At 46.6% G+C, this 22,315-nt stretch overlaps 1 protein-coding gene across 2 annotated transcripts in view; it reads right to left on the bottom strand.

Annotated features, from left to right (window-relative positions):
* The window catches only part of tbpl1 (TBP-like 1), a 91,335-nt gene that overhangs the window by 33,204 nt on the left and 35,816 nt on the right, over nt 1-22,315 (bottom strand). Inside the window, exon 4 of one of the 2 annotated variants that reach the window (XM_061900668.1) lies at nt 9,246-9,658. The exons of the other annotated variant lie outside the window; for it this stretch is intronic. Within the exon in view, the coding sequence (XP_061756652.1) occupies nt 9,403-9,658 (256 nt within the window). The 3' untranslated portion in view covers nt 9,246-9,402. Of the gene's footprint in view, nt 1-9,245; nt 9,659-22,315 lie in introns of those variants that run through there. 2 annotated transcript variants of the gene reach the window in all.

Raw genomic sequence — 22,315 nt, 5'->3', positions numbered from 1 at the left:
AATACTCATAGAATGCATGTACAGTACTTAATTTATTCTATCCTATGCAAACAAAGATGCTTGCTCTAGGGTTGAGAGGTACACACTCTCGAAGAAAGAGGCGACTCTTAAAGCTCAAATAACCGCTTTCAATTATACAACATTTTAACTTGTTGTCCCAATACTTTTGTTCATACAGCGTGCACCGATGCACTATGGTAGGATAGCAATGGAAGGAGGCGTGAGGAGACGAGCAAGGTTAGTTCATCCAAACAAATGTGCGGCCGGTTATTTTTACGACTGTCCCAGCAGCCATTATCTTGCCAGTGAGTTATGTTGGAGTGTAAATACAGCGAGCGCAGACGGGCCACACCAAGCGGAGGTATAACTTTGTGTCTGTGTGGTCATGCGTGTCTGCCGGCCTACACGTGCACAACGTAATGCAATCACTCTGATAACCACAAACGTTTATTCCTTTTCAGCCATTTTAGCACTAATGGAAAAAGTGCAGAGCTAGCGCTTTTATCTCAGAGTTCAATAAAAGTTGTGATTGTGAGACTCGCTGTTTTTAAAAAAACAAAAAAAAAACTGCAATGGCATTAGTCCACGTAAAAAACGGACATAGAAGCTGTCAAGTAAATCCACTGCAACAGGTTGGTTGGTAGAATTTGGTACTTTTTTAGGCACTAACAAAATTCCGTCAGTACTACCGGGTATCGATTCACATAAAATGGACCAGTGCCATGAACGAAAAGTAAGGCTCCACTTTTTCAAAACGCGATAGCTAGATGCTAATTTATATTGGTTGTGTCATAAGCATGCTACTGATTAGCATTAGCAATTTTATATGGCAACACAACACCTCCACTGCGATGAGGTGGCGACTTTTCCAGGGTGTACCCCGCCTACAGCCCCAATGCAGCTGAGATAGGCTCTAGCACCCCCCAGCCCCGTGACCCCGAAAGGGACAAGCAGTAGGAAATGGATGGATGGACAACACCTCCATGTATGGTCATGAGAACTTCTGATATCCACATTAAATCAAACAGCAAACAAGCATGTGTCGTCTTACACGGCCGGGACAAGATGTATCAAAACTGACAATGACGTGCAAATGTGCGTTGCTGTACGCACATTTCTATAGGCTGTGGATACTTTAGTTGGGTTTTGATTGATTGATTGATTGATTGATTGAAACTTTTATTAGTAGATTGCACAGTACATTACATATTCCGTACAATTGACCACTAAATGGTAACATCCGAATACGTTTTTCAACTTGTTTAAGTCGGGGTCCACGTAAATCAATTCATGGTAACAGTTCACATAAAAAAGTGGCAACTTTTACTCCTCAGACTGATTGATGTGCCCACTACAGACATCTGAACAATTACCCCGCCCAGAAACTGTTATCTTACTCATGTGAGCAGGCTATAAACACATTTTGTGATAAGTCACAAAAATATTTTACATTAGGATAATCAGTCACCCACCTCTTCTAAAGTTTTAGGTATCGTTGTAGCGACTGTCTTTTTAAACAGGCTGAAACACAAACTTCCCATTATTATTATTATACATTTCCAAATGTCCCACATTAGTCGCATTACTTTGGTCTTGACCTCTGTTTATATGATGAGATTATTGCAATTCTTAAAGACGCAACCCTTTCATCAAATTTGAATAATAGGATATCAAGACTGATTTGGTGGATTCAAAGATTTGTTTTTTACAATTTTCAACCTGTTGGTATGAAATTGTAAATGGGTATTGTAAAGGAATTGTATTGTACTGTATTTTGTATATTATATGATGATGTATATTTTAACTGTGGGTCCATGTCCATAAACTGCGCTTCTAGGATGACCTTTTTTGCATAACGAACTATGATATTAACAAAAGAAACAATAAAGTAATACCAATTTTTTTCTGTCTGTAAATAAGTAAATGAATAAATTCCCCGAGTCAGTTTGTCTTTACTCAAAACAGAGAAAGAAACACTTCCTACTGACTTGTGATTGGTCAGACCGTGGCGATTAAGTACATGGCTACCTTCAATATGATTTCCGTATTTACAATAAACGGCGGTATAGTCTGGTCGAGGTCTGGGCATGCCAAGTCACGCACACGCCTTTGGCGGATTCCAAGTTGATTGCAATGCAACAAAGAAAGGTGCTTGGATTTGTGCCTACGAACACTTAAATACATCTGAATTTGATCATATGTCCATGTTTAGAAGGAAAGCCATGCAACTCTTTTTTACGCGAGGCCCTTGGCGTGTAATAAGTACAATGCTTACAGGATAAACACTATTTAGAGCCCAATGAAAGACTAGCTGACGAATTCTGCTTAACGGCAAAGACTACTCCCTGACTAGGCTACACACTATAGACCAGAGTCGTGTATAAAGAGTATGGACAACTAAACAGGTTTGAAGTATGTCAACTGTGGTAGCTGCCCCCTCCTCCTCCTTCCTCCAATTTGCTCGGGCAAGTTCCTGATTTTATTATCACCATACTTGAATACTGAACTAACGCTGCTATTTTACTGCAATATTTAGTTTGGATACTTGGTGACCTGCAGAGAAGGTGCAAATTTGTCAGTCAACGTGTATTATTTCGCTGTTACTGAGAGTGAGATATACAGTACCATATTTACTAGGGCTGCGAATCTTAGGGTGTCCCACGATTCGATTCAATATGGATTCTTGGGGTCACGATTCGATAATGTATCGATTTTTTCGATTCGATTTGATTCTCGATTCAAAAACGATATTTTTACGATTCAAAACGATTCTGTATTCATTCAATACATAGGATTTCAGCAGGATCTACCCCAGTCTGCTGACATGCAAGCAGAGTAGTGGATTTTTTTTTTTTAAATCTTTTATAATTGTAAAGGACAACTTTTTATCAACTGATTGCAATAATGTAAATTTGTTTTAACTATTAAACGAACCAAAAATATGACTTATTTTATCTTGTGAAAATATTGGACACAGTGTGTTGTCAAGCTTTTGAGATGTGATGCAAGTGTAAGCCACTGTGACACTATTGTTCTTTTTTTTATTTTTATAAATATCTAATGATAATGTCAATAAAGGATTTTTAATCACTGCTATGCTGAAATTATAACTAATATTGATACTGTTGTTGTTAATATTCATTTTTGTTTCACTACTTTTGGTTTGTTCTGTGTCGTGTTTGTCTCTTCTCAAATGCTCTGTTTATTGCAGTTGTGAGTGTTGCTGGGTCAGGTTCTGTTTTGGAATTGGATTGCATTGTTATGGTATTGCTGTGTATATAGTTTGTTGGATTGATTAAAAAAATTTAAAAAATGAATACAGAATACTTTTTTTTTTAAACAATTTAAAAAAAAATATCGATTTTTTTAACATGAGAATCGATTCTGGATCGCACAACGTATTCGATTCGATTCGTATTCGAATGGATTTTTTCCGACACCCTTAATAGTCACCATGTATATGTATGATTGCTTATCTCGCACAAGATACCGGTCTCATTTATTGACACTTAAGCTTTCCCAGCGAACCTTTACCTTCCATAATTTTCTTCGATGAGTTGCAAATGCTTCCCGCCTTTCTGGCAAGTGGGGCCTCCCCATGCCGCGCAACAAGGCATGTTTTCACGGCAAAAAACTAATCGATTGAAAGAAATATTTAATGAGGAAGTGCAGTGTCGCTTAGCAGCGGCTCCAAACTGTTGTCCAACATGGCAATATGTAGTCACGTGAGGGGCTTTTGACCAATCATTTAGGAGATTGTCTGAAACAGAGTTGTCCATTCACTCTCTATAGACACCTGTGCTATAGCCTATACACAACCACCACCTAACGTCTTAGAATTGTAACAAATTGCGTTGTCTACTATATAATACTTGCAAATGAGACTCTGAAGTGTCATTAAAAACAAAATATCAGAACGGTACAGCACAGTTGTTATAAGCTCACCTGTTCAATGGGTGGTAAGGGGTGTGCGGCTGGACCTGTGGGGGGGAGGTGATCGGCTGGCTCTTAGTGGGCAGTGGGTGCCGAGGCTTGATCGCTGCCCTGCTGGCTTGTGTATGGATTTGTTGGTTAAAGTGTATGTGTCCGTGTATGTGTGTGTGTGTGTACTGTATATATATGTATATATATTTGTATGTACAGTATGTATGTATGTATGAATATATATATATATATATATATATATATATATATATATATATATATATATATATATATATATACATACACAGTATATATATGTATATGTCACGTCTAAGGGTTCATCTTTTGTTTTGGTCATGTTTGGTTTGGTTTTTTTGGACATTCAGTTCTTGTTCCTGCACTTCCTTGTTTTTTTTTTTCCCATCCATCCATCCATCATCTTCCGCTTATCCGAGGTCGGGTCGCGGGGGCAACAGCCTAAGCAGGGAAACCCAGACTTCCCTCTCCCCAGCCACTTCGTCTAGCTCTTCCCGGGGGATCCCGAGGCGTTCCCAGGCCAGCCGGGAGACATAGTCTTCCCAACGTGTCCTGGGTCTTCCCCGTGGCCTCCTACCGGTTGGACGTGCCCTAAACACCTCCCTAGGGAGGCGTTCGGGTGGCATCCTGACCAGATGCCCGAACCACCTCATCTGGCTCCTCTCGATGTGAAGGAGCAGCGGCTTTACTTTGAGTCCCTCCCGGATGGCAGAGCTTCTCACCCTATCTCTAAGGGAGAGCCCCGCCACACGGCGGAGGAAACTCATTTCGGCCGCTTGTACCCGTGATCTTATCCTTTCGGTCATGACCCAAAGCTCATGACCATAGGTGAGGATGGGAACGTAGATCGACCGGTAAATTGAGAGCTTTGCCTTCCGGCTCAGCTCCTTCTTCACCACAACGGATCGGTACAACATCCGCATTACTGAAGACGCCGCACCGATCCGCCTGTCGATCTCACGATCCACTCTTCCCTCACTCGTGAACAAGACTCCTAGGTACTTGAACTCCTCCACTTGGGGCAGGGTCTCCTCCCCAACCCGGAGATGGCACTCCACCCTTTTCCGGGCGAGAACCATGGACTCGGACTTGGAGGTGCTGATTCTCATTCCGGTCGCTTTACACTCGGCTGCGAACCGATCCAGCGAGAGCTGAAGATCCCGGTCAGATGAAGCCATCAGGACCACATCGTCTGCAAAAAGCAGAGACCTAATCCTGCGGTTACCAAACTGGAACCCCTCAACGCCTTGGCTGCGCCTAGAAATTGTGTCCATAAAAGTTATGAACAGAATCGGGGACAAAGGACAGCCTTGGCGGAGTACAACCCTCACTGGAAATGTGTTCGACTTACTGCCGGCAATGCGGACCAAGCTCTGACACTAATCGTACAGGGAGCAGACCGCCACAATAAGACAGTCCGATACCCCATACTCTCTGAGCACTCCCCACAGGACTTCCCAAGGGACACGGTCGAATGCCTTCTCCAAGTCGACAAAGCACATGTAGACTGGTTGGGCAAACTCCCATGCACCCTCAAGAACCCTGCCAAGAGTATAGAGCTGGTCCACAGTTCCACGACCAGGACGAAAACCACACTGTTCCTCCTGAATCCGGGGTTCGACTATCCGACGTAGCCTCCTCTCCAGTACACCTGAATAAACCTTAGCGGGAAGGCTGAGGAGTGTGATCCCACGATAGTTGGAACACACCCTCCGGTCCCCCTTCTTAAAGAGAGGAACCACCACCCCGGTCTGCCAATCCAGAGGTACCGCCCCCGATGTCCACGCGATGCTGCAAAGTCTTGTCAACCAAGACAGCCCCACAGCATCCAGAGCCTTAAGGAACTCCAGGCGGATCTCGTCCACCCCTGGGGCCTTGCCACCGTGGAGCTTTTTAACTACCTCAGCGACCTCAGCCCCAGAAATAGGAGAGTCCACCACAGATTCCCCAGGCACTGCTTCCTCATAGGAAGACGTGTTGGTATGATTGAGGAGGTCTTCGAAGTATTCCTTCCACCTATCCACAACATCCGCAGTCGAGGTCAGCAGAACACCATCTGCACCATACACGGTGTTGATAGTGCACTGCTTCCCCTTCCTGAGACGGCGGACGGTGGTCCAGAATCGCTTCGAAGCCGTCCGGAAGTCGTTTTCCATGGCTTCCCCAAACTCTTCCCATGTCCGAGTTTTTGCCTCTGCGACCGCTGAAGCTGCACACCGCTTGGCCTGTCGGTACCTGTCCACTGCCTCCGGAGTCCTATGAGCCAAAAGGACCCGATAGGACTCCTTCTTCAGCTTGACGGCATCCCTCACCGCTGGTGTCCACCAAGGGGTTTTAGGATTGCCGCCCCGACAGGCACCAACTACCTTGCGGCCACAGCTCCGATCTTCCGCCTCGACAATAGAGGTGCGGAACATGGTCCACTCGGACTCAATGTCCAGCACCTCCCTCGTGACATGTTCAAAGTTCTTCCGGAGGTGGGAATTGAAACTTTGTCTGACAGGAGACTCTGCCAGACGTTCCCAGCAGACCCTCACAATGCGTTTGGGCCTCCCAGGTCTGTCCGGCATCCTCCCCCACCATCGCAGCCAACTCACCACCAGGTGGTGATCGGTAGAAAGCTCCGCCCCTCTCTTCACCCGAGTGTCCAAAACATGAAGCCGCAAATCCGATGACACAACTACAAAGTCGATCATGGAACTGCGGCCTAGGGTGTCCTGGTGCCAAGTGCACATATGGACACCCTTATGTTTGAACATGGTGTTTGTTATGGACAAACTGTGATGAGCACAAAAGTCCAATAACAAAACACCACTCGGGTTCAGATCCGGGCGGCCATTCTTCCCAATCACGCCTCTCCAGGTTTCACTGTCGTTGCCAACGTGAGCGTTGAAGTCCCCCAGTAGGACAAGCGAATCACCCGGGGGAGCACTTTCCAGTACTCCCTCGAGTGTTCCCAAAAAGGGTGGGTACTCTGAACTGCTGTTTGGTGCATAAGCACAAACAACAGTCAGGACCCGTCCCCCCACCCGAAGGCGGAGGGAGGCTACCCTTTCGTCCACCGGGTTGAACTCCAACGTACAGGCTTTGAGCCGGGGGGAAGCAAGAATTGCCACCCCAGCCCGTCGCCTCTCACTGCCGGCAATGCCAGAGTGGAAGAGGGTCCAATCCCTCTCGAGAGAAGTGGTTCCAGAGCCCTTGCTGTGCGTCGAAGTGAGTCCGACTATATCCAGCCGGAATTTCTCGACTTCGCGCACTAGCTCAGGCTCTTTCCCCCCCAGTGACGTGACGTTCCACGTCCCAAGAGCTAGCTTCTGTAGCCGAGGATCGGACCGCCAAGTGCCCTGCCTTCGGCTGTCGCCCAGCTCACAATGCACCCGACCTCTATGGCCCCTGCTATGGGTGGTGAGCCCATTGGAGGGGTGACCCACGTTGCCTCTTCGGGCTGTGCCCGGCCAGGCCCCATGGGAACAGGCCCGGCCACCAGGCGCTCGCCATCGTGCCCCACCTCCGGGCCTGGCTCCAGAGAGGGGCCCCGGTGACCCGCGTCCGGGCGAGGGAAATCTGGGTCCATGATTTTTCTTCTTCATAAAGGTCTTCGAGCTGCTCTTTGTCTGATCCCTCACATAGAACCTGTTTGCCTTGGGAGACCCTACCAGGGGACTTTATGCCCCCGGACAACATAGCTCCTAGGATCATTGGGACACGCAAACTCCTCTACCACGATAATGTTGCAGCTACCGCGCTGCGGTAGCCTTAGGCGCCAACCCATGCCAGACAAGCAGGCCCAGAGAGTACCCCCAGAGATATATTGTCACGTCTATGGGTTCATGTTTTGTTTTGGTCATGTTTGGTTTTGTTTTTTTGGACATTCAGTTTTTGTTCTTGCACTTCCTTGTTTTTTTTATTTCCGTAGCAACTCATTAGTTTTCACCTTGCCCTCATGTCACGCCCCTGTCCTCATGTCTCACACCTGTTTGTAATCATCATGTCTATTATTTAAACCGGAAGTTGCTAAGAAGTCAGCCTGGCGACTTTTCATATTCCTCAACTGCCTTGGATTGAGTGGGTGAAGAAATTTTTTTGTGTGATGTGGGCGGGGCTTGAGTCCTGGGGGGCAGGGCATGAACATTGAATGGCTGTGACTGATTAGATCTCATTTTTAGGAACATGTTTTGATCATGTTTTATCATGGTGCTAGAATCTTCTGCTGGGGGTGGGTGATCAAGAGAAAAATTATTGAGAGGAAAACATTTTTTTCCCTGAGATGTGATGTCATCAGCTGACTGTGGCGTGACGTTGTCCTGAGGAAGCCGGGCAGGCTGCAGTCTGTTTCCGCCCAAAGGGGGAGGAGCTTGGAAAATTGGCACGAGCCAGACGTGAATGTAAGTACATGTTTATTTTTAAACACTTTAACTAACAAAAAGGCAAACAAATGGCGCGCACAATGGCGGAGAACAAACGTGACTACTGAAAACAAAAACTAGAACCAAGGCATGAAACACATTAACTGTGACCTAAAAAAACAAAAACTTATGTGTCATGGACAGAATGATAATACAGCAATGGCATGGCATGAAGGCAGTTGAGGAATATGAAAAGTCGCCAGGCTGACTTCCTGGCAACTTCCGGTTTAAATAATAGACATGATAATTACAAACAGGTGTGAGACATGAGGACAGGGGCGTGACATGAGGGCAAGGTGAAAACTAATGAGATGCTATGGAAATAAAAAAAACAAGGAAGTGCAAGAACAAAAACTGAATGTCCAAAAAAAACAAAACCAAACATGACCAAAACAAAACATGAACCCATAGACGTGACAATATATCTCTGGGGATACTCTCTGGGCCTGCTTGTCTGGCATGGGTTGGCGCCTAAGGCTACCGCGGCCGCGCTGCGTGTATGGGGCCCCTGGGTCCCACCGTCCACCCCTTCTGGATTCCCGTCTAGGTTGGGTCCTGCTGGGGCTAGTCCCCATGTCTATTGTGGCAGCTTGGTGCACTGCACCGTATTTCACAGTGCTGCAATTCGGCCAGGGGTAGTGACCTTGTGTGTCAGCATGTCTGTGATTTTCTTTTAAACACATTTTTTATATTTTATAATTTTTTAATTGTATTTTATTTTATTTATTTTTATTATTATTATTTTAATAATTATTATCATTTTATTGTTATTATTATTTTTGTAAAAAAAAAATTTTTTAATTTAACAAATCTTTTCCTCCCTAAGGTGGAGGATTCGACAGGGCAGTTCCTGTATGTTCCATCTCCATCGTTGGGGTACCTGCAGGTGGGGTGGGTGGTTCCCGTAGCCCCGTGCTGGGCGGTCCTGCGGCGACCGACTTGGCCTCTCGAGCTTGAGGGCCGGACCCGTGGAGGCCCGGCCACTGGTGGGGCGGGGGCGGTCCTGCCGTCTGGCTGCGGAGAGTCCCTGGGCCCTTCAAGATGCGGCGTCCCGCCTCTCCACCCGTGTGGGTTTTGGTCCCTCGCTGGCTTGGGGGCTGATTGTCCCCTGCCTCTCCCAAGCCTTGTCGTCTGCCGGGCGCGCCTGTCTACGGCCTGTTGCTGGCCCTTTCGGGCGGCAAGGTGGACCCAGCTCTGGGGTTCCTGTCGCTGGCCGGCCTTGCTGCGCCACACCTTCTTTTTTGGGTTGGGCTCTCTGGGTGGCAGGGGCTGTACTCTGGCTCCCACACATACTGGGAGACAAATATATCCATCCATAAATCCATCCATTTCCTACCGCTAATTCCCTTCAGGGTAGCAAAATATCGTAATATATATCATATATCGCGATATGGCCTAAAAATATCGAGATATTAAAAAAAGGCCATATCGCCCAGCCCTATACACAACTATCGAGGAGCTGGTCTGAGTAGTAAAAGAGGAGCGATGTTCATATGTTAATATTCAGTGTTTTTATTGTTCATAGTTAATATTGTAAATCCCACTTTCTTTTCATGTACATTTTGGGTGTCACATTCAGTAAAAACCTGTAAAATTGCGTTTGGGTTTTTTTTGGTGGTCTGTCATAACGTTTTTAGAATTCTATCAGACATTGTGACTTTTGGTTTTAGTGTTCCTGAAAAAAAGGGACCCCAACACATACTGTACAGTAGATTTTTACAGCTGAATGTGTACATATAATTAATACACACATACACCTTGGCCCCCCAATCACTTTTTTGTAGTTGAATCTAAGGAAAATAAATTGCTGTATCGTTACAACTAGGGCTGGGCGATATATCGCAGGTTTGTCTCTGTGCGATATAGAAAATGACTATATCGTGATATTCGAGTATACGTTCTTGCGCAGTTTCTTTTACCTGCGGGCATTACACTACAGGCTTGTCCCCCTCTTTCTTGTGTCTCCTTTTCACAGACAGCAAGCACACCTTCTTACACAGGTCACATACTGTCACGTCATACGTCACATACGTATACGCCCTCGCGGAGCAGAGAGGTAGCAGCATTAGTAACGTTAGCTGTGATGCTAGCGGAGCTGTGCGAGTGGTAATACGAGAGAAAGAAGGTGCGAATCTGGTAACAAATAAAGGAAGAATTAATTGCCAAGAAAAAAAGCAGGGGGTCCATCGTCTAGCGGTGGTTTGGCTTCAAGTGGGAATATGTCAAACAGACAATCATAATTTGTCAATTGTGGTGCAAAAACGTTGCTACAAAAAGTTGCATTACTGCTAATATGTAGCATAATTTGAAAAGTCACCTGCTAGAGAATGAAGAGTGATTACTCAACATGCCAACATCTCCATTCGGTGTCAGATGCCCAAAAAATCATGCATAAAAATGCACTTTATTTGTTTTAAACTATTGTAGTGGTGTTCTGTACAAAAAGTGCACTTTAATTTAGTAATGTTTTGATATGTCATCTTAGTGACATGCACAAAAATATCCTAATATCCTTTTTTTTTTTTCCCAAGATGGCGCTGGTGTAGTGGCTGCTGTTGGAAGGAGCTCTGTGCTCTTGTGTCATCCTTTTGTGTTTCCCTCTTGTTTTCATGTGTTAGTATATTTTTTTGCCTTTTTGTCCGGGACCCTTTGGGACTGTGTGACAAGGGGTGGCACTTTCGTGACCTCTGTGGTGCTTTTTTTGTGGACTTCTGGATCTGCCTCCCGGGAGCCTTTTGGCCATGGAGACCAGCTGCTGGGTCTCTGCCACACCGGAATCGGTTTGGAGGGACTGAAGGAGATGTGGATGAGGGGACAGAGCTGCAGAGCTAGCATTGAGCGCTGGGACGGAGAGGCTTCGCGGTGTCTTGGCTGCGTGAGCAGGTGTCGGACACCTCAGTCTCCTTGGACGTATAATCGCTCATCCATGCGGACTGGACACTGGCCGAGAGTGGAGTCGGCTGTCTTGGTTGCTTTGTTGGGTCTGCTCCTGTCTCTGGCCTTGCTCCCTCCGCCCCAGCGGACGATGGCGTGGAACACTGCAGAGGCCACCACAGTGGATATGTTTCTTTTACTTTTTATTCATAGCTGTATGTAGAAGTGTCTGGTTGTATCTGCTGCTTTATGTCTTTAATGTCCTCTGTGTTTTTTGATGTTTGATGTTTCCCTCTTACACACATGTAAGAGGGATGTGTACTATGGCTATGAGTTGGTTTTTTCCCTTGGCCTCAATCTGCACCCCCTCTCCAGGGCCCAGGCTAAGACCGATTTTTTAATTGTACTTTAATCTTCTATTTTTTTCTCCCATTTATCCCCCCCCCCACCCTGTTTACCTGTTTCTCATCTTTTTTGTAAGGGGCACTGGAAGCCAGTAGACCCGTCAGCGATCCTGTTTTGTCTCCCTGTAATGTTTGTTTGATTTTGAATGGGATTGTGCTGAAAATTGTAATTTTCCTGAAGGAACTCTCCTGACGGAATAAATAAAGTACCATCTAATCTAATCTAATCTAATCCATCCATCTTCTTCCGCTTATCCGAGGTCGGGTCGCGGGGGCAGCGACCTAAGCAGGGAAGCCCAGACGCTCCTCTCCCCTGCCAATTCGTCCAGCTCTTCCCGGGGAATCCCAAGGGTCTTCCCCGTGGCCTCCTACCGGTCGGACATGCCCGAAAAACCTCCCTAAAGAGGCATTCGGGTGGCATCCTGACCAGATGCCCGAACCACCTCATCTGGCTCCTCTCGATGTGGAGGAGCAGCTGCTTTACTTTGAGCACCTCTCTGATGACTGAGCTTCTCACCCTATCTCTAAGGGAGAGCCCCGCCACCCGGCGGAGGAAACTCATTTCGGCCGCTTGTACCCGTGATCTTGTCCTTTCTGTCATAACCCAAAGCTCATGACCATAGGTGAGGAAGGGATCGTAGATCGATCGGTAAATAGAGAGCTTTGCCTTCCGGCTCAGCTCCTTCTTCATGGTACAGCGTCCGCATCACTGAAGACGCCGCACCGATCCGCCTGTCGATCTCACGATCCACTCTTCCCTCACTCGTAAACAAGACTCCGAGGTACTTGAATTCTCCCCCAACTCAGAGATGGTACTCCACCCTTTTCCGGGCGAAAACCATGGAGTCGGACTCAGAGGTGCTGATTCTCATTCCGGTAGCTTCACACTCGGCTGTGAACCGATCCAGTGAGAGCTGAAGATCCTGGCCAGATGAAGCAATCAGAACCACATCTGCAAAAAGCAGAGACCTAATCCTGCAGCCACCAAACCGGAACCCCTCAACGCCTTGACTGCGCCTAGAAATGCTGTCCATAAAAGTTATGAACAGAATCGGTGACAAAGGACAGCCTTGGCTGAGTCCAACCCTCATTGGAAACGGGTCCAACTTACTGCCGGCAATGCGGACCAAGCTCTGACACTGATCGTACAGGGAGCGGACTGCCACAATCAGACAGTCCTATACCCCATACTCTCTGAGCACTCCCCACAGGATTTCCCAGGGGACACAGTCGAATGCCTTCTCCAAGTCCACAAAGCACCTGTAGACTGGTTGGGCAAACTCCCATGCACCCTCAAGGACCCTGCCGAGAGTATAGAGCTGGTCCACAATTCCACGACCAGGACGAAAACCACACTGTTCCTCCTGAATCCAAGGTTCGACTATCCGGCGTAGCCTCCTCTCCAGTATACCTGATTAGACCTTACCGGGAAGGCTGAGGAGTGTGATCCCACGATAGTTGGAACACACCCTCCGGTTCCCCTTTTTAAAGGCCTACTGAAACCCACAACTACCCACCACGCAGTCTGATAGTTTATACATCAATGATGAAATATTAACATTGCAACACATGCCAATACGGCCTTTTTAGTTTACTAAATTACAATTTTAAATTTCCCGGGAGTTTCGTCTTGGAAACGTCGTGTAATGATGAGGTGTACGCAAGACGTCACAGGTTTTTAGGAAGTATGAGCGCTGCGCACACACGCAGCTAAAAGTCGTCTGCATTAACGGCAAAATTACACAGTATTTTGGAGATCTGTGTTGCTGAATCTTTTGCAATTTGTTCAATTAATATTGGAGAAGTCACAGTAGAAAGATGGAGTTGGGAAGCTTTAGCCTTTAGCCACACAAACACACAGGGATTCCTTGTTTAAAATTCCTGGAGGTGAAAATTTACTATGGATCAGAGCGCGGTCAAGCGGACATGGATCCCTACCGAATGTCAACCAGCAGGTTTCGGTGAGAAAATTGTGGTTAAAAAGTCGCCACTTACCGGATATCAGCTGAGCTTGTGCCGTCCGTACAGCTGCCGTCGACTCCCCTGAGACACTGCGCGTCAACACACCCGTGGACGTACACCTCCGACTATTGGGTACTATTTAACTCACTAAAACACTAGCAACACAATAGAAAGAAAAGGGTTTTCCCAGAATTATCCTAGTTAATGTGTCTAAAAAAAGTCCGGAATCCGTCCCAATGCAATCGCGTTTATTTTTTTTTACTTGTTTTTTTTTCTTTTCTAGTCCGCCGCTATCAATATCCTCAAACACGAATCTTTTTTATCCTCGCTCAAATTAATGGGGAAATTATCGTTTTCTCGGTCCGAATAGCACTTTTTGTTGGAGGCTCCCATTAAAAACAATATATGAGGAGGCCTCAACATGTGACGTCATCGTCTGCGACTTCCGGTATAGGCAGGGCATTTCTCTTAGCACCGAAAGTTGCGAACTTTATCGTGGATGTTTTCTACTAAATCCTTTCAGCAAAAATATGGCAATATCGCGAAATGATCAAGTATGACACATAGAATGGACCTGCTATCCCCATTTAAATAAGAAAATCTCATTTCAGTAGGCCTTTAAAGAGAGGAACCACCACCCAGGTCTGCCAATCCAGAGGCACCTCCCCCGATGTCCACGCGATGCTGCAGAGTCTTGTCAACCAAGACAGCCCCACAGCATCCAGAGCCTTAAGGAATTCCGGGCGGATCTCATCCATCCCCGGGACCTTGCCGCCGAGGAGCTTTTTAACTACCGCAGCAACCTCAGCCCCAGAAATAAGAGAGCCCACCACAGATTCACCAGACACCCCTTCCTCATAGGAAGCTGTGTTGGTGGGATTGAGGAGGTCTTCGAAGTTTTCCCTCCTCCAATCCACAACGTCCGCAGTCGAAGTCAGCAGAACACCACCATACACGGTGTGGACAGTGCACTGCTTCCCCTTCCTGAGGGGGCAGATGGTGGTCCAGAATCTCTTCGAAGCCGTCCACAAGTCGTTTTCCATGGCTTCCCCGAACTCCTCCCATGTCCGAGTTTTTGCCTCCGCACCCGCTGAAGCCGCATACCGTTTGGCCTGTCGGTACCTGTCCGCTGCCTCCGAAATCCTACGAGCCAAAAGAACCCGATAAGACTCTTTCTTCAGCTTGACGGCATCCCTCACTGCCGGTGTCCACCAACGGGTTCTCAGATTACCACCACGACAGGCACCAACTACCTTTCGGACACAGCTACAATCAGCTGCCTCAACAATAGAGGTGCAGAACATGGTCCACACGGACTCAATGTCCCGCACCTCCCTCGTGACATGTTCAATGTTCTTCCGGAGGTGGGAATTGAAACTCTCTCTGACAGGAGACTCTGCCAGACGTTCTCAGCAGACCCTCACAATGTGTTTGGACCTGCCAGGTCTGTCCGGCATTCTCCCCCACCATCGCAGCCAACTCAACACCAAGTGGTGATCGGGCAGCCATTCTTCCCAATCACGCTTCTCTAGGTTTCACTGTCGTTGCCAACATGAGCGTTGAAGTCCCCCAGTAGGACAAGGGAATCACCCAGGGTAGCACTTTCCAGTACTCCCTCGAATGTACCCAAAAAGGGTCGGTACTCTGAACTGCTGTTTGGTGCGTAAGCACAAACAACAGTCAGGACCCGTCCCCCCACCCGAAGGCGGAGGGAGGCTACCCTCTCGTCCACTGGGTTGAACTCCAATGTGCAGGCTTTGAGCCGGGGGACAAGAAGAATATCCACCCCAGCCCATCGCCTCTCACTGCCGGCAACGCCAGAGTGGAAGAAAGTCCAACCCCTCTCGAGAGAAGTGGTTCCAGAGCCCTTGCTGTGCGTCGAAGTGAGTCAGACTATATCCAGACAGAATTTCTCTACTTCGCGCTCTAGCTCAGGCTCCTTCCCCCCCCCCCCCCCCAGTGAGGTGACGTTCCACGTCCCAAGAGCTCGCTTCTGTAGCCGAGGATCGGACCGCCAAGTGCCCTGCCTTCGGCTGCCGCCCAGCTCACATCACACCCGACCTCAATGGCCCCTGCTATGGGTGGTGAGCCCATTGGAGGGATGACCCACGTTGCCTCTTCAGGCTGTGCCTGGCCGGGCCCCATGGGAACAGGCCCGGCCGGCCACCAGGCGCTTGCCATCGTGCCCCACCTCCGGGCCTGGCTCCAGAGAGGGGCCCCGGTAACCCGCGTCCAGGCGAAGGAAATCTGGGTCCATGATTTGTCGTCTTCATAAAGGTCTTCGAGCTGCTCTTTGTCTGATCCCTCACCTAGGACCTGTTTGTCTTAAGAGACCCTACCAGGGGGCATAAATCCCCCGGACAACATAGCTTTCTAGGATCATTGGGACACGCAAACTGCTCTACGACGATAAGGTGGCAGCTCAGCTTGTTTTCATCTTAGTGACATCATGCACAAAAGTGCCCTGATAGGTTGTTTTAAAACGTCTCTAACAATCTTGCACTTTCTGTTTTGGCGATGACATGAATGTTTTTGTCACTGCTTAATAACTGTTTGATAATTACAGTTTTGTTTAATGGATTTAGTTGTGATGTCCTTCTCTGCAGAAAGTTTAAAATGAGCATATATTAATGCAGTATGAACAACAATGTTTTAATGTAGAGACATAGAATCATCATACTGCTGTGGTTATATGTATTGAGTGTTCATTCAAGGCTAAGGCAAAATATCGAGATGTATATCGTGTATCGCGATATGGCCTAAAAATATTGAGATATTAAAAGAAGGCCATATCGCCCAGCCCTAGTTAAAACCTTACCTTAAAGTATTGAAAAAGTAAGGGCGAGTAGTCAAAAATTACAAAAAAATTCCAGGATGGATCATAGCAAGAAATGTGAAAAATCTAAACCTACTTTACATGTAATAAAAACCATGACAACTAAAAAGCGAATTTGAACATTTCAAGAGTTGTATGTTTCCCCCAATCCTGAGGGGGGCAGCAATGTACATTACAGAGTGGCAGACAGCTAACAAAAACATAAAAACAATCTCTGGTTACACAATTTAACAGTTTGTTTCTCAGGCCGTTGACAAAGTTAGGTGGAATATGCTTTAGTATTAAAGAAAACAGTTATTATCCATCCATCCATTTTCTACCGCGTGTCCCTTTTGGAGTCGCGGGGGGTCGCTGGAGCCTATCTCAGCTGCGTTTCGGGCGGAAGGCAGGTACACCCTGGACAAGTTGCCACCTCATCACAGGGCCAACACAGACAACATTCACAATCGCATTATATACAAGGTGATGAAAACATTACCCTCATGGTGATGTCATGCATACACGTAAAACCATAAGTCAGTGGGGGAAAAAAAAGACGGAAAGATAAGTTCGACAAATCAATCTACGTGTTTGTGTGTCTGTTTCTCGTGCGTTATCATTCATTGCTTGTGTAAACACGCATCACAGCGTGAACTTTCTATGTGCGGCGAGCACCTGCATGTCGGCACAGCCAAGAGCCATGTGTGGACGTGCTCTCACCATCGGGCCGGCCACATGTGCGCGAGTGCGAGGGGAGCGGACCTGACGGCCCGTTTGGAGCAGCAGATAAATGATCTGCCGGGTTTATTATCTTTAATTAGCATCCTAGGTGAAAAAGATAGATAAGAGCGCCATTTAGCTGACGGATGTGATCTGTGTTTTTCTCCTAAAGCAAGAAGACGGTTGTTGCAAAAGAGCAGGAGGACATTGTCATCAGTACCGCACAGGTTCACTTTTACGGTATTTGGATCTCTCATGCCTCCACTGAGCACAAAGGAGTGAGAAAAACTACTTTTGCTTATTAATTTGTTAGCAGGATCACAAAAACTACATTGGCAATTCATTTTTTTTTATTTGTAGAAAGGTGGCCTTTACCTTTAGTTGAGCTGTTACAGTCACTTCCATTGGGTTTAAGTGCCGTGGTTCGAAGCGGGTAAGGAAGCTAAAAGATGTACCTGTCATGATCCGTGGTCCGAATCATGTTTTTGTTATGTTCTGTTAGTTTCAGACTTTATTAGTTCCTGTTTTTTGGCTTCACGGTGGAAGAGGGGTTAGTGCATCTGCCTCACAGTACGAAGGTCCTGATTAGTCTGGGGTTCAATCCCGGGCTCGGGATCTTTCGGTGTGGAGTTTGCATGTTCTCCCCGTGAATGCGTGGGTTCCTTCCGGGTACTCCGGCCTCCTCACACTTCCAAAGACATGCACCTGGGGATAGGTTGATTGGCAACACTAGATTGGCCCTAGTGTGTGAATGTGAGTGTGAATGTTGTCTGTCTATCTGTGTTGGCACTGCAATGATGTGGCGACTTGTCCAGGGTGTGCCCCGCCTTCCGCCCAAGTGCAGCTGGGATAGGCTCCAGCCCCCCAGTGTCCCCGAGAGGGACAAGCAGTAGGAAATGGATGGATGGATTTCATCCCAAGCCATTAGAGGGCATATTTGTAACATATTTGTAGTTGCTATGATTTGCTAGTTGCCATAAAAGTCCAATAACAAAACACCACTCGGGTTCAGATCCGGGTGGCCGTTCTTTCCAATCACGCCCCTCCAGGTTTCACTGTCGTTGCAAACATGAGCTTTGAAGTCCCCAAGCAGAACAAGGGAATCACCCGAGGGAGCGCTCTCCAGTACTCCCTCGAGTGTACCCAAAAAGGGTGGGTACTCCGAACTCTTGTTTGGTGCGTAAGCACAAACAACAGTCAGGACCCGTCCCCCCACCCGAAGGCGGAGAGAGGCTACTCTTTCGTCCACTGGGTTGAACTCCAACGTGCAGGCTTTGAGCCGTAGAGAAACGAGAATTGCTACCCCAGCCCGTCACCTCTCACTGCCGGCAACGCCAGACTGGAAGAGTCCAGCCCCACTCGAGAGAAGTGGTTCCAGAGCCCTTGCTGTGCGTTGAAGTGAGTCCGACTACATCCAGCCGGAATTTCTCTACTTCGCGCACTAGCTCAGGCTCCTCCCCCCCACCCCCCAGTGAGGTGACGTTCCACGTCCCAAGAACTAGCTTAAGTAGCCGAGGACCGGACCGCCAAGTGCCCTGCCTTCGGCTGCTGCCCAGCTCACATCGCACCCGACCTCTATTGCCCCTGCTATGGGTGGTGAGCCCATGGGAGCGGGAGACCAAAGTTGCCTCTTCGGGCTGTGCCCGGCCGGGCCCCATGGGAACAGGCCCGGCCACCAGGAGCTCGCCATCGTGCCCCACCTCCGGGCCTGGCTCCAGAGGGGGGCCCCGGTGACCCGCGTCCGGGCGAAGGAAATCTGGATCCTTGATATGTCTTCTTCATAAATGGTCTTCGAGCTGCTCTTTGTCAGAGCCCTAATCTAGGGCCTGTTGGCCTTGGGAGACCCTATCCGGGGGGTTTTAAGCCCCCGGACAACATAGCTCCTAGGATCATTGGGGCACGAAAACTCCTCTACCACGATAAGGTGGAAGCTCAGAGAGGAGCCAATTAATGCCTCTGTTCAATCAATTGCTGAGTTGCTGATTGTTGCGGGGTTCATTGTCTACAAAGCTAAATAACTGCAGGGGTATCGAAGTAGCCTTGGGTCAAAAAAACAATCGTCGCTGTAGGCAACCTACTAATGTTGATGATGTTTACATTAATATAACATTGAGCACTTTAAAATGTTGGTCACTCCATTTGGCTGTTGGTGTGTTTCCAATTAACACATCAGCACAATGTTGGATGTGGTGCATCTCCTGTAAGCGTCACTTCTAACAAAGTAGACCATCACATTTTATTATACTTATCTGGTAGTTTTTTTAACTGGTTCTGCTCTTATCTCACATACATATGTTTTTTATGTACAGTAAGTGAAGAGAATCCTATTTATATAAAGTTTTCCTCTAGTGACTCAATTCCGGTCCGATCCGGTGGCCATGTACTGCTCGGCTGTGTATCGGCTGGGGACATCTCTGCGCTGCTGATCCGCCTCCGCTTGGGATGTTTTCCTGCTGGCTCCGCTGTGAACGGGACTCTCGCTGCTTTGTTGGATCCGCTTTGGACTGGACTCTTGCGACTGTGTTGGATCCATTATGGATTGAACTTTCACAGTATCATGTTAGACCCGCTCATTGCTTTCCTCCTCTCCAAGGTTCTCATAGTCATCATTGTCACCGACGTCCCACTGGGTATGAATTTTTCCTTGCCCTTATGTGGGCCTACCGAGGATGTCGTAGTGGTTTGTGCAGCCCTTTGAGACACTAGTGATTTAGGGCTATATAAGTAAACATTGATTGATTGATTGATACTATCTCCATCCTATGTGTCAAAGTCAAGGCCCGCGCGCCAGATGAATTATCTATGGCCCCCGGGATGATATTTCATTAGTATTAGAACCGGCCCGCAGACCACAGCTGCCTGCTGCTGTTTTGCACGCACCAATACTCCATCAGTGTTGGCGCTAAGAAGTTTCTAAATGGGGTCCCACAGTAAATTTTTGGGGTCCCTCTTTTTTGTAACCGTTTTGAAAACAAATGATAAATGTATGCATTATCCTGTTATATCTCACATTCTATATCGTGTTTTGGAAAAAGGTTGTCATAAACGTTACTTAACTCATAAAAAAAATAAAAAATACCAAAGAAAACACATTTTTATGCATATGTAAATGTATTCAGTTATAAACATTTATTCACTTTCATGGATCTACATTTTACCACTGCTGGTATGTTTTTCTATATTATTATTGTAATATATTCAGAATGTGTGTGTTCTATTTTTGACCAAAGTAAGACGAAGAAAACAATCCGAAGTTGTCTTTATTTTTTAGTTGTAAATGCCATGATTTTAATAGTGCGCCCCGTGTGTACAGAGATTTTCCTCCACGCGGCTCCAGAGCTAAAATGAGTTTGACACCCCTGATCTACATCTTTAAGTGACATTTATACCAGTGGTGGTGGCACTGGGAGCAGGTGGGCAAAGTGTCTTGCCCTAGGACTCAATGCCAGTGACTGGGATGCCCGAAACGGTGGTCGAACCTGGAACACCCAAGTTGCTGGCAAGGTTGCTCTATCAACCGAGCCACACCGCCCCAGAATAGATATGTGTTCCTCAGGATCCAATAAAATAAGGTGTGGAGTTCACCAAAGCTCAATTTTTAGGCTCTATTTTTTTTTATCTTTACACGCAGCCTCTCGGTAACATCATCAGAAGATTCCAGTTACATCGGTGATACATGCTTGTATAGTAGATACCCTTTTTTAACTGCATTTTAGACATCAAGTCATGGATGGCGGGGAATTTCCTACGACTCAACTAGGACCAGACAGAGGTTTTAGTCATAAACCGTGAAGACCAGAGGGAGAAACTTTTACCAAAATTAGAAAATTGTAAACTAACACAGTCTGTAAAAAATCTTGGCATGATTTATGACTCCAAGCTGATTTTTATTCCACATATCAAAAATACTACAAAAATAGGTTTTTATCATCCTAAGAACATAACCAGAGCCCACCAGTTTATTTCTCAGGCCAACACATAGTTGCCAATGCATGCTTGTATTTCCTGTCGTTTAGACAATTGTATTGCCCAAGTCTCTGGTCTTCCCAAAAATAATATCAGAACTCTACAATTATTACAAAACTCAGCTGCACGCATATTGACGAGGACCGGAGGGCGGGATCACATTACATTACTTTCAAAATCGCTGCATTGGCTCCTCGTCCGCTTAAGGGTCGATTAAAGATCTATTATGAGTTTTCAAACGTCTTAATGGCCCTTATTTATCTGACCTGATTTTACCAAATCAAGTCTCACGGATCCTAAGGTCCTCAAGCATCAAACCTTAATGTTTACCAAATACCAGACCAAAGACCCACAGTGAGGCAGTATTTAGCCACTATGGCCCCCACCTGTGGAGCCGCCAGCCAGAGGTCCTCAGGACTGGAGAGACTGGTGATATTTTGAAAAAGGTTTAAAGGCATATTTTTTTAATCAAGTTATTTATTACTATGTTACTTTTACTACTTTATGTAAGATAGTATGCGAAATATTTTTATGTTTTAATTTTCACGAGAGCGGGACACAGAGATTGAGCCCATTGTCTGAGAATGTTCCATGTTGTGAAATAAAGAAAAACAAACTGAGAATCTCTCTGAGCCTCCATTCCTTGAAATGTTACAATATTGACGGGCGGCACAGCCCAGAGATGGTCCGGGGTGTTGATGTCACGTATCTTGCAGGTAATTATTTGGCGGGCAGCCGTGACTCGCATGTTTTTTTTTAACAACAACACAAACATATATCTATGTCTATTATGGTCTCTAGTGACTTAATTAACATACAAACCCTGATTCCATATTAGTTGGGAAATTGTGTTAGATGTAAATATAAACGGAATACAATGATTTGCAAATCATTTTCAACCCATATTCAGTTGAATATGCTACAAAGACAACATATTTGATGTTCAAACTGATAAACTTTTTTTCTTTTTGCAAATAATCATTAACTTTACAATTTAATGCCAGCAACACGTGACAAAGAAGTTGGGAAAGGTGGCAATACGTACTGATAAAGTTGAGGAATGCTCATCAAAGACTTATTTGGAACATCCCACGGGTGTGCAGGCTAATTGGGAACAGGTGGGTGCCATGACTGGGTATACAAACAGCTTCCCAAAAAATGCTCAGTCTTCCACAAGAAAGGATGGGGCGTGGTACGCCCCTTTGTCC

This window comes from Nerophis ophidion, linkage group LG05 (assembly GCF_033978795.1).
Source record: "Nerophis ophidion isolate RoL-2023_Sa linkage group LG05, RoL_Noph_v1.0, whole genome shotgun sequence".
Taxonomy (NCBI): domain Eukaryota; kingdom Metazoa; phylum Chordata; class Actinopteri; order Syngnathiformes; family Syngnathidae; genus Nerophis; species Nerophis ophidion.
The sequence above is the reverse complement of the archived record's forward strand: the minus strand, read 5'-3'. Positions and strand labels throughout refer to the sequence as shown.